Source organism: Martes martes, assembly GCF_963455335.1.
Source record: "Martes martes genome assembly, chromosome: 9".
In the NCBI taxonomy this organism is placed as follows: domain Eukaryota; kingdom Metazoa; phylum Chordata; class Mammalia; order Carnivora; family Mustelidae; genus Martes; species Martes martes.
This window is the reverse complement of record NC_137896.1, coordinates 18,420,401-18,432,396: the sequence shown is the minus strand read 5'-3', so window position 1 is coordinate 18,432,396 and position 11,996 is coordinate 18,420,401. Positions and strand designations below refer to the sequence as shown.

At 55.6% G+C, this 11,996-nt stretch overlaps 1 protein-coding gene across 1 annotated transcript; it reads right to left on the bottom strand.

Annotated features, from left to right (window-relative positions):
* Positions 1 to 8,417: 8,417 nt before the first annotated feature.
* Positions 8,418 to 11,775, bottom strand: MAFB (MAF bZIP transcription factor B). Its single transcript, XM_080814754.1, has one exon. The coding sequence runs from the start codon at positions 11,409 to 11,411 to the stop codon at positions 10,440 to 10,442; it is 972 nt and encodes a 323-aa protein (XP_080670880.1). The 5' UTR covers positions 11,412 to 11,775; the 3' UTR covers positions 8,418 to 10,439.
* Between the last annotated feature and the right edge of the window lie 221 nt (positions 11,776 to 11,996).

Here is an 11,996-nt window from a genome sequence, read left to right as displayed (position 1 = left end):
CTTCCATTCTCCAGCCCCGATTGTGCACAAGAAATGTCCGAGGGAACCGAGTCAACCTCTCTTCATCTGCGTTCCTCTTTTAGAAAGCCTCTTCCTGCATCAATGAAACACAAAGCAGGAGCTTGGGGAAGGTTGATTTTGACTTGAGAACACTGAATACAATCTTTTCTGGATGTTTACCAAGTGTGTTTACCAAGCAGCCTGCTCTCCAAACCCTAGCGATTGCTAAAAACAAGAAAGCTGTTGATTTGTGGAGTGTTTTCTTTAAAAAAAAAAAAAAAATCATAATGTTAGATTTTAGGGACATTATTTCTTTTTAAAAATAACTTGTCAGGGGGACAAAGTATTTAGGAGGCTTTCTTCTCAGCTCAGAAAGCAACAGGAAAGGGGGGAAGAAGAGTCCTTTCTTCTGCAGGAGATTAGATATGGTGGATAAATTGGGGAAGGGAAGGTGATCAGAAATAGGAGGGAAGCTGGTTTGTTCCCCATCGTCTGAAGCCCACCAAGACCCATCTCGGACCCATCCGCCCCTGCCTTTTTCTCCTCAGAGACCTGCCAAAAACCTAGGGGGAAACAATGAGGCTGAGCTCTGGTCAGGCCCCCTCCCAGGGTTTCCTCCCTCCTGTCCCACCCCACTGCTCCCCACAACCTGCCTCTCATACCAGATGTCATTGTCTGTCCCCACAGGTACCAGAATGTGTCCCAAAGTGCACCACTGAGGGATACAAGATTTTGGTGGATGACATGCAAACAATCTTAAAAAATATATATATATATAGCAGTATTTATTTATTTGTTTTAAAAGATTTTATTTATTTATTTGACAGACATCACAAGTAGGCAGAGAGGCAGGCAGAGAGAGAGGGGAAAGCAGGCTCCCTGCTGAGCAGAGAGCCCCATGTGGGGCTCAATCCCAGGACCCTGGGATCATGACCTGAGCAGAAGACAGAGTCTTTAACCCACCAAGCCACCCAGGTGCCCTGACCCCTTTCCTCTTTAAATACATTTTACTCAATGCATATTCATTCAGCCAATTACAGCCTCACTAATGCCAGGCACCACTCATGGTGCTTGGGAACATTAGTGAACCAAACAGCCATCAGACATGGACCTCACAGAGCTTATGTGCTGGCAGGAAAAGGCAGAAAGTAAGCTATAGATGAATAAATAATCCAGTGTTCCAAGGTAATTAGCATTATGGGGGAGGTGCAGGAAGAGGGGAGAGAAGAGGAAAAACAGAACAGAATAAGGCCAGTCTGGAAGGCCCAGGAAGGAGGAAGGGAGCAGGTTGCCAGAACAGGTTGGGGTGGGGTGGTCAGGATAAGCCTCATCAAGAAGGAGAAATAGATCTGAGCAAGGAGGTAAAGTGGGTGAGAGAGACTGCCACAGCTTTATCTGGGGGAAGATGGTTCAGGTAGAAGGAATAACTCAAGCATGTATCCTGAGGAGAATAATCAGCCTATTCCAGAAAGAAATTTAGACCTAGAAGGTTCTTTCCCCACCCATTTGACTTGGGTGTTGTCTATTCAGGCTTCATAGCTTAGGTCAAATATCACCTCCTCCAGGAAGCCTCCCTGATTACTCTTTCCCCAGTCTATGTCAACTTCTTTGTAGAATAGATGCTCTCAGAGGTCCAGTTCTGCTTTCTCCTTTCAAAACTGTGCACTGATTAGTTTAATACCTAACTGCTCACTTGTGCTGTCTTACTAGATGGTAAACTCCATGAGGATTCTTTTACTGGGAGGATTTCTGGCTTTGCTCATTGTTATATTGCCAACACAATGCCTGGCATATGGGAGACACACGGCAAATATTTGTTCAGTGATTGAATGAATAGTCTTGGGTGGCAGGCCTGGAAGCAGAGGATTCACCGAACACAGGACTGCAGCTGCTGTAGAGAAGTGGGACAGTGGGCTCCTGGGACCGAAAGTTTTGGTGGGTCAGAGCAGCTTCAGAAGCTGGAGCCTGGATTGGCCTGGGACCCCCACCTCACTCTTGCACCCACGTGCTCACCAGGCCCCCATGTGCCGTCTCTCCAGGATAACTTCTGTCTTCCCTGGAGATGCCAAGTCTTAGATAAGGACAGAGGTTTGTTCCCCCTTCAACTCTGCACCTGCAGCGGCAGCGGCCTGGAAATGCTTCCTTTCGAAGCTCCCAGAAGGATCCCGGGAGTGGAGACCAACCTGAGCACGTTTGCTGGGATGTCTGCTGGAGGCCCAAAGAGGGCCGTGTGCACTAGCGTGTATGTGAGCCTCGGCCCCGGAGCAAGTCTGATCACACAGCCTCGATCTGACTGGTAACTCGAAGCAGCTGCGTGATTTACAGGGGCGTGTGGGGAGAGCTCTCCTCTCTCACTTTGAGATCTTGAGTGCTTCATATAAATATTTATGGGAGCCTGGGCCTCCATTAACCCCACCAGTGCCACATTTCACTCGTTACATGGTGCTTGTGTGCAAATGAGTGCGAAGGCCAGTGTTCAATATGCAATGCACGTATGTCAGTGCATGTGGGCGTATGAAGATGTGCGTGGACCGATGTGAGTGTTATACATGTAGAATCACTGTGGTTCAATGTCAGCATAAATCCATGCAGGTATATGCAACATTGTGCACATTTTGTGGCCACGGCGTGAGAGCGTTTACATATATACAGCAGAGAAGTGCACACGGACTTAAGCATGTGCACCTACACACCTGCCTCTGGGCATATAAGCGTGAGATGCATACATGTTGATGCCTGTGTCTGCCTTAAGAGTGTAAACACATCTTGTGCAGGTCCAACGTTTCCATACCACACCAGAAATAGCTGTGGTTAAACTAAGGATGATTCCATCCAAATTGCCTCACCTAGAGGCTGCTTCTCCTATAGACACTTGCTCTGCTAATTATGATCCACTTACTGGAAAGTTCAACTGAGAACACAGGAAAGGTGAGGGGTCTGTTGATGAATTTTGAAAAGCACCAGTGTCCCAAGCTAGCAATGCCCAAGCCAGCAATGTCCCCCCACACACACACACCAGGACTACCATAAGCTGCTGGCTTCTCTATGAGAGACTGAAATGGGATACAGAGCTACAGTTTCCCTCCAACCCCTTTGTCATATTTGTTCTGCTGGTTCTCCAAGAGCCCGTTGCCCATTTCCATGTCTGGGCAGGGAGACTTGTGGATGGAGAACAGTAATTACACACCCAAGAAAGTGAAAATGCTATGCAAAGGGAATTAGAAGGGAAACTCCCCCGCCAAAAGGGCTATTTCCCACCCCTCCCTATTTTCCCCTAAGCATTCCCCACCCCCACACCCCCACCCCCACCCCCACCCCCCGCTCCCGGGGTTTTCAGAGAAGAGATTGTGAACTTGTGGAGTTTGGTGGCAAAAATACAAATTTTGGTATCACATAGGTGGGGACTCGAACTTCAGGTCCTTCCCTGGGTGACACTGGGCCTACTTAGCCATCTCCGATCTGCATGGACAACAGTCACCCACATTTCAGAGAGCTAAGCAAAATGTCATAACAGGACTAACCTCATGATTTGGCCACACCTGTTGTGCCCCGTGACCTGGATGCCCCTTGTCGGAGGAAAGGGACAGGTGTACCAGGCTCCAGCTCCCAGGACACAAAGGCAGGCAGAGGCCAAGCCTATGCATTGGGAAGCGCAGCGCTTTCCTGCCCACTCAGGAAAAGCAGAGCTGAATGCCCAGACCAGTCCTGGCCCAGGACCTCATCCCGGAAACAGGTGCAGGTGACCCTTGCAGGGTCAAGGTGGCGAAAGTGACATCAGAAGAAAGAGGGGGACTTGAAAGTGAGCTCCTGATTCCTGATGGGGGCGTCACAGGCCAGGCTCCATTCCTGCCCTGCTCTCTCCAGCTCAGAAATGAGCACCCTCTATGCTTCCCACCCCCAACTATTTACTGGAAGAAGTACAAACCCTAGTAAAATGCACAGAGCTCTATAAAGGAAAGCACAGTGACACTGAATTTGTGGACTTCTGCCCCCTTCTCACACTAACCCTGGCTTCTTCCAGAAAGTATCGGGCCTTCTCCCGTCGACCCCGTGGCTGCTCGTCCAGCCTGAGGACAGCATCCCCTTTTGATATAAATAAAAAGGAACGTTTAACAAGCAGCTGCTATCTTACAGGAAAACAACCTCACATGCAAAGAATGCAGAAGGGCAGCTAACGTGGAATTCTGCTTTGGAGCAAACCCTTATTAATAATTTAGGTGGTTTTCCAAATTGGAGCCGCAACCTATCTCCTACATTTAATTTCTCACAAGTGAGAACAGTTAGCTCTGATTCTCTTGTCTAAATGCATCTTTTAAGATAGTATGTGTAGCACAATGGGGAAGGGCATTCAGATATGAGGAAGATGCATGGAAAAAACCAGTAGAACATGAGGCAGGTGGGCGTGCAAGGCCCAGGAATGTGTGCTCCCCAGCTGAAAGGGGTGCTCTCCATGGCCTGGAAGCCTGCTCTCAGGAACAGAAACTGCAGAAAGGACGAAACTCCAGCAGCAGCAGAGGCAGCAGCAACGGCCTTCCCCAGTGGCAAGCTAGTCCCCAGAACCAGGTAAGCCCAGCTTGGGTAGCCTTATGAGGGCTTCTCCCACCCCCATGGGTCCAGCCTGGACCAGGGACTCTCCCCACACTGCAAGCTGGCTTGTCTCTGGAGGGTACTCTGCTGGGCCCAAGCTAGGGAACAGCTCTTCTAACCAGACTGCCTCCTTTTAGGAGAGCTGCTGATGGAAAAGATGCGGTCTGCAAAAGGCACCCTTTGCGGACTTTTATTTTGGTGGGGGGAGGAGGGGCAGAGTAAACCTCTAATCCTCCCCTCCTTACATAACAAATCCAAACACCACTATCTCTGGGAGGAGAGGCCAGGCCACCAGACAGCTGGCTGTATAGGGAAGCATTATGCAAGAGGCTGGTTCTGGGCTTTCCTTTCTGAAAGCAGGGGTTCAGAAGCAGGGTTTGCATCTGTAAACACGTAAGGGACCCACTGGAATCTCTAAACCCAGCCGTTTCCCCTGGGCCCATGGAGAAAGCACTTGAGGGGTAGGGGTGGGTGGCTGAGGGAGTGTGTGTTGGGGTGGGGGCTGCCTGGCCTGGCAGAAGCTGTAGTTCTAGTCACAGAAAAAGCCAAATGACCATACTGCTGGGTTCTGGCAGCTCCCAGTCTGAGCCCGAGAGGACAGCTAGATCGTGTGTGGAATGGAGGGAGGCCCCTTGGACAGGGACCTGGGTTGATCCTGCCACAAAAATGTGCAGAGACCCTGGATGGAAGGAAGCCCGGCTGTGACCAAAAGAGGGGTCTGGGTCTAAGGCTGGGACCCAGCTTGCCCAGCTCCTGCCACGGACAGCCGGGTTGGCCTGCTCTCTCACCAGCGCCAGCGGGGACCCTGCTGGAGGTCGGTCCCCACCAGCCCTGCTGCCGGCGGGTCGGCTGGAAGGGAAGGCTGGGGAGTCGGAGCCGTCAGGGCAAGAGCCCAGAGCCGCTGGCTGGGGCCGGAGCTGCGCGGAGGCTTGGGACAGCCAGACCCCATCTCCGGGCCCTGGGGCCTCCTCGCACTTACCGGACACCTCCGAGTCCGCAGCCAGAGCCCTTCCTCGCCAGGCTGCGCCCGGAGGAAAAGCAGAAGGGACGGGGAGGAAAAACGTAGGGAGGAAGTTTTCCGAAGTGAAGAGTTTACCTAGGAAGGGCTGAAGGAAAGGGAAATGGCAAAGAGTAAGGACGCGGGAGGCCCCTGAGCGGGACCGACGCCTCCACCCCTGCCGCGCTGGTCGGGACCTCGGGCTCCCGGGATGCCGCGCTGAGCGCCATCCCCGACCCCTCGCGGACGGTGGCGGCGACCGATCCCGTGGGCACAGCCTTCCGCACACCGGGCCGATCGGGGTCCCAGGGCCCGGGGCATGTTAGGCAGTTCGCTGCGGCCGGGACCTGACCCGGGCCGCCCCAGCCAGGGGCTCAGCCTGGAGCGAGCCACCTTCCCGGGGCCCGTGTGTGCTCCCCACGTGCGTGGCGGGGTCTGTGTGTCTGACACGGCATGCGTCCTCCAGTGCAGGCTCCAGGCTGGCTGCGTGGCCTCGGTGCGGGCGTGGAAGGCTCCCGGCGCTGGGAGGATTTTGCCCCCGGGGTCGCGGTGGATCGCAAGGGGCCCGCGAGCCGCGGGGAGCGGTGGGAACCGAACAGGAGCTGGGGGACTGCAGGACGCCGCGGGGCTGCCACCGGCTGCACGGCCTGGGGACCCAGTTAGCTATTCTTCCTGAGCGCGCGGGCGCGGGCTCTGCGCCGAGGCGGCGGGTTGGGACAGCGGGCTGCGGGCTGAGATGTGGCCGGGGCCGCTGTGCCCCGGAGTCTCTCAAGGTCCCGGCCTCCTCCGCTGCGCTGCCGGCTCTGCCCGGCTCAAGCCCGCGAGTGTCCGGGGCTCACGGGCGCTCAGATAGTGGGTTGGTTCGGGGACACGGGGCACCTGCCAGGACACCGGTGTGGGTGCCCGGTGTGGGTGGGTGTCTGTTTATCTGGGTGTCAGTGTGTCAGTAGGACTATGTGGTGGGGTGGTCACCTTCTCAGAGATGTAATGGGTCACTCTGAAACGGCCGACCCACCGAGTCATCCTAGATCCTGGTCGTCACTGGGCTGGTGTCTGTGTTTCTGACATCTGGAGGAGGAAAACCAGTGCCTTGACGTTTTCGACCTTTCCCAGCCCAGAAGCTGTTCAAGCAGAGTCCAGGTGACTCCAGATGTGGGAGATGCCGCTTGGTGTTATTCCAAAGGGCGTCAAACCTCCACGATAAGGAATCAAGGTGATCCCTCTTGGTCTCCGGATCCATGCATCAGGGGGCCCTTCCAGCACTCAGCCTGGCCGAGAGAGATCTCTTTCGCTCCACAGGGGATACCCTTGTACTTGTGGGTGTGCTTTTATCAAGCTTGTCTGTGTGCACCTGTACACACAACTACCCACCTAATCACAACCTCTTGCCCCGTCATCCGTGCACACTAGGGTAGAGCCAGACTCAGCCACCATCCTCCGCCCTGATCACAGCCAGAGCCTTCCGTGCCAGGTACATCTCTGGGTGAGGGAAATGAACTGGGCCTTGGAATTTAATTTGAGCTAGAACCTCTGATTTCTACTAAATAACACCTAAGCACCATTAAAGGTAAATCACTGTGGGTAGTATTTGCATCCTTACATTTGGAATTTTTCCCTGGTCTGTCTTTACCAGACCCTGACCATCACCCCCAGGATTCCAGCGATCCTGGGCCAAAAGCTACTCCCTGCTAGTTTTAGGCTTTGCTTCCTTCTCCCCGGCTCTTCCCAGCTCTAGCTCTGAGCTGGGGCTCTGCTGCCTGGGTTCCTTACACCGCCCCATTCAGGTCCCGAAGTTTCATGTTAGGAACTCTGGGCCAGAGAACCCCAGGGCTGGAAGGCTGAGTCTCTGGGACTGCAGATATTGGGCCTGAGGAGACCAGAAGCCCCTTGGACCCAGCCATGGCCAAAGAAACAGAGGACCCTTCTGGATTTGGGAGGGATTGGTGGGGGGGGGGGGAATCCCACCCTGACCCTCAGAAATATCTGAGGCCAACTCTGAATTATAGACAGGATTCCAAGAAGGCTGAGGGAGGAGTTGTGGGAACCTAGGTGGGAGATCTTGACTCTTCCAAGAGTCTGGAAAAGGAAAGGAGCTGAGCCCAGCTCCCAGTCTGCAGGCAGTCGCTGTACCAGAATAATGCCCCAAACCCTGTCTGGCCCCCAATCTGGAGAGTCACTGAAATCCTGGTCCAGCCACTCAGTGCCCTTCTGTGGGTCTGAGGGCTCCATGTGTGCCCAGAGCACACCACCCACAACACACAGGTCCACAAGGAAGCGCTTCCAGTCTGAAGGGCCTTCTGCCCCAAGACCTGGTGCTGGATTCCATTTGCTTCTGCAAGCCCTGGGGAAGGGGGCATAGGCCTCCACTCAGTGCAGGCAGGCACTCTCGCTCTGGGCAGGAAGACGCACCGGGCAGGAGAAAGTTGAGAGCCTTGCAGCCCTGACAGAAGGGCCAGAGTGACAGGACCAACTGAGTCTGATTGCCAAAAAGACCTCACTTCCCCACCAGGAAGCTCCAGCTTCTAGGGATCGGCCAATCTCTACCACAGAGCCATCAGGCTAGCAGGCTGGTCCTGATCCCCAAGCCTGAAAGCTCCCCAAAAGTGTGTGCCCTCTCAGCTCACAAACCGGATCTGAATGAGATCTCTACCTAGAGTGAGAAGCAGAAACATATCTGAGCCTCACATCCATACACATTCACAAGCAAGGGAGATATTTGCCCAGACATGGTCTGTTTCTCCATGGGGAGGGGGGGTGGTAAGAGTGTCCCCAGATTGATGCGACTCTTAAAAAGGCAAGAGAAGAAAGTCAAAGTCAGGCGAATGAGGACTCATCCAAATAAACACCATTTTCATGGTTTTAATAAGCAAAATAGGAAACCATTTTAATAACCAAAAAACAGAAACCAGTCTGAATAAAACTACAATAGACTAGGTTTTAATATTTTCATATCATAAGCAGGGTTTGAAATTGATCCCTTATTTTACATGAAATAAAAACAAATTTCTGTTGCAGCAAATTTGATTTCAACACAGTTGAATCCGTAAAAACCGAAGCTCGTTTCTGATGCAGGACAAATATCCACAATATTTAAAACTGCAAGCACCATGCGGTTCATACAATCTTGTTATTACTGTTAATTTATCAACTAATACAAACTCAAAAATGCATCCGGCCAGCAGCGCCAGCAATTTCAAATGGGAACTAAAAAATACGCTTTCATTTTGGTATTTTTGTCAGTGCAACTTAAATCCTTTTACTGACCTGCAGGAAAAAAAAAGTAATAAAGAAAAACACCCAGATTTTCCCTATAGCTACTATACAACTGAAGGGGGTTGGGGGAGGACACCACCAATAATTCACCTGCTGTCTCAAAAGCAGGGGAAAAAAAACACACATAATGTGTTGGTCTAAAGGACGCGCTTGAAAGTTGCAAAATTACTTGCCAATGTCTGGGTTTCCGGTACTTTCTGAGTGTGGCGGTTGGTTCAACACAAGTTTAGGTCACCCCTGGGCAGTGTCCGGGCTGGCCAAGCCCACTCGCCCTAAAAGCTCGGCAGCCACAGCAATTAGCAGGGGCCTGGAGGCTTTCGAAGGGACCCTGGGGTGATTCCGATGGCATTAAAAAGCAAATAATATCTGTTTTCCTTTCCTTGCTAGTGAAGGGTGTCAATTTAGCCAAAAGACCAGGTGGGAGCAAAGACAGTCCTGCTGCTGTGGGGTGCAGAACTGGACAGCTGCCCTGCCGTGGTACTCAGGAGCTGGGACCCCAGTCCTCTTTCTCTCAACACCAACAAAATTGAAAACTGAAGCGGAAGGGACAAGAGGACCAAATGGAGACAGGAAAGGGGAGAAAACATGCAACTTCCAAGGGTGCCCCAAGACAAAGTTGTTTTCTGATGCAAAATGCCCAGAACTTTTTTTTTATTTACTTACAAAAAATAATGCCATAATAATAAACCCAAACGAAGACACTCAGCTTGCTGCCACGTTCTCTAAGCGGTTTGGCGGGGCGGGTATATACAAGCCGACAGCCGGGACTGAACCCCGGCAAGCAGCCGCTGGAGTTTCTGCACTGCCATCCCTTCTCACTCAAAGAAACAAGGGGGTTATGATCCATGATCAACAACATGCTAAAGTTAAACAAGAAAATGGTACAAAATAGAAATTATTACCATACATGTCCAGCATGCAGGATTAATATTTTTAATGCAGATTTTCGTATTTTTTCTATATAATCGAGCAGGCAATAAAACTGATGAGAATTGCGCGCAGAACGTCCTAACTGAGGCCCGCGTCTCTGGGCTGAGAGCCAGTGTTCTCCGGACCCTGGACGGACAGGTCCTTCTGTCCTTCCTTCCTTCCTTCCTTCGCTCAGCCTCGCCTCGCGCCTGCCGGGACGCCAGGGTCCCTCTCCTCTCCTCTCCTCGCTGCTCTCTTCCTGGGTTGGACTGCGCTCCGGGCCGCGAGGCAGCGGCCCCGGCTTAACGCGCAAAGTTCAGAAAGCCAGGAGTCTCCAGACGGCCTTGGCGACTCCTCGGGACTATATGCCTTGCCGCCCTCCAGCCTGGAGAAAAGTTGCTCCGGGACTTCCCACCCCCTCGTCTGGCTCTGGCTCTGCTCGAGTCTAAGAGGCGGCGCTGGCGCGCGCCGCTCTCGCCTTGGCCAAGGTCCCCTGCCTGCCCGCGCGCCCTCCCGTCGCCCGCGTCCCGCGCGCCCTTCCTCCCTCTCCCTCAAGTCAAACAGGTCAAGGCTGGGGCCGTGGCAGGGACAGGATCCGGGGGAGTCCGGGTCTGGGGACACGGGGCGGGGAGTCCGGGCCGGGGCAAGGGCGGGGGCCGGGACCGGCCACGACTCACAGAAAGAACTCGGGAGAGGAGGGGCTGTCGCTGGTGGAGCCCGCCTCCCTGAAGCCGGAGTTGGCGAGTTTCTCGCACTTGACCTTGTAGGCGTCTCTTTCGCGGGCCAGCCGGGACACCTCCTGCTTAAGCTGCTCCACCTGCTGAATGAGCTGCGTCTTCTCGTTCTCCAGGTGGTGTTTCTGCTGGACGCGTTTATACCTGCACGACTGGGCGTAGCCCCGGTTCTTCAGGGTCCGCCGCTTCTGCTTCAGGCGGATCACCTCGTCCTTGGTGAAGCCCCGGAGGTGGCGGTTCAGCTCGCGCACCGACATGGACACGAGCTGGTCGTCGGAGAAGCGGTCCTCCACGCTGCCGCTACCGCCAGCCGCCGTCGCGGCGGCGGCCGCGTGCGGCCCGGGCCCAGGGTGGCTGGTGGGCAGCTGCTGCGCTGGGCTGGCTGCGCTGGACGGCGGCGGCGATGCTTGGTGATGGTGGTGATGGTGCGGGTGCGCGTGCGGGCCCAGCTCGTCGTGGGGCACGCCGGCTCCCGGGTATGCGTGGTGCGGGTGTGGGTGGTGGTGGTGGTGGTGGTGGTGGGCGCCGCGGAAGCCGTCGAAGCTCTGCAACGGCTGGGGCACTGGGTGCGAGCCGATGAGCGCCTCCACCGCGTCCTCGGGTGTCAGGTTGAGCGCCTCCGGGTTCATCTGCTGGTAGTTGCTCGCCATCCAGTACAGGTCCTCGAGGTGAGTCTTCTGTTCGGTGGGGCTGAAGCTGGGCGACGAGGGCACCGAGCTACACGGCGTGCTGAGCGGTGTGGACGACACCGAGCCGGCTGGCTGCAGGCGCGTGCAGGGCCGGCCCGGGCGCTCCGCGCGCCCCAGCGGCTCCTTCTTCACGTCGAACTTGAGCAGGTCGAAGTCGTTGACGTACTCCATGGCCAGCGGGCTGGTGGGCAGCTCGGGCCCCATGCTCAGCTCCGCGGCCATCGCTGACGCGAGGCGCAGCCGCCGCTGCCGCCCGGGAAACTTTGCGGCCGGCCGGGGCGCGCCGAGCCGAGAGCGGGGGCGAAGAGCGGCGAGCCCGGGAGGCGGGGAGCCGAGGGCGCAGCGGGCCGGGGCCGCCGGCCAAGCCTTTGTCTGGGGACGCGGCGGCGCGCCGGAGAGTCCCGAGGCTGCCCGCGCCGCCCCAGAGCTCGGGGCTGTGGCCGCGCCGGGGCCGGGCCGAGTCGGGAGGGGTGGAGAGGCGAGCGGGGCGCGCGGCCGGGCGGAGGGGAGGCGCCGGGCAAGCGCCCGCCGCTCGCTCTCTAGCTCTCCTGCTCTTAGGCTCTCTCGATCGCAGCCGCTCGCAGCCCGGCGGTGCAGCTGTGCTGAATCCGGCGGCGCCGCTGCCTTTTATCGCCTTCCTGATGTCACCGGGGCGCGGGGGCCCGGGCGGCCCAGCGCGCTGGCCAATGGCTGCTCGGCCCCCGCGGCCCGGCGGCGCAGGGCGGGGCGCGCCTGACAGCTCCTCCGCCCCCCGCGTCAGCTGACTGGCGGCCCGAGCCGGCGGAGAGCCGGGGAGGCCTGGCGGAG

Coding starts and splice junctions, on each gene's coding strand:
- MAFB (XM_080814754.1), bottom strand. CDS start 11,411: ATGGCCGCGGAGCTGAGCATGGGGCCCGAGCTGCCCACCAGCCCGCTG.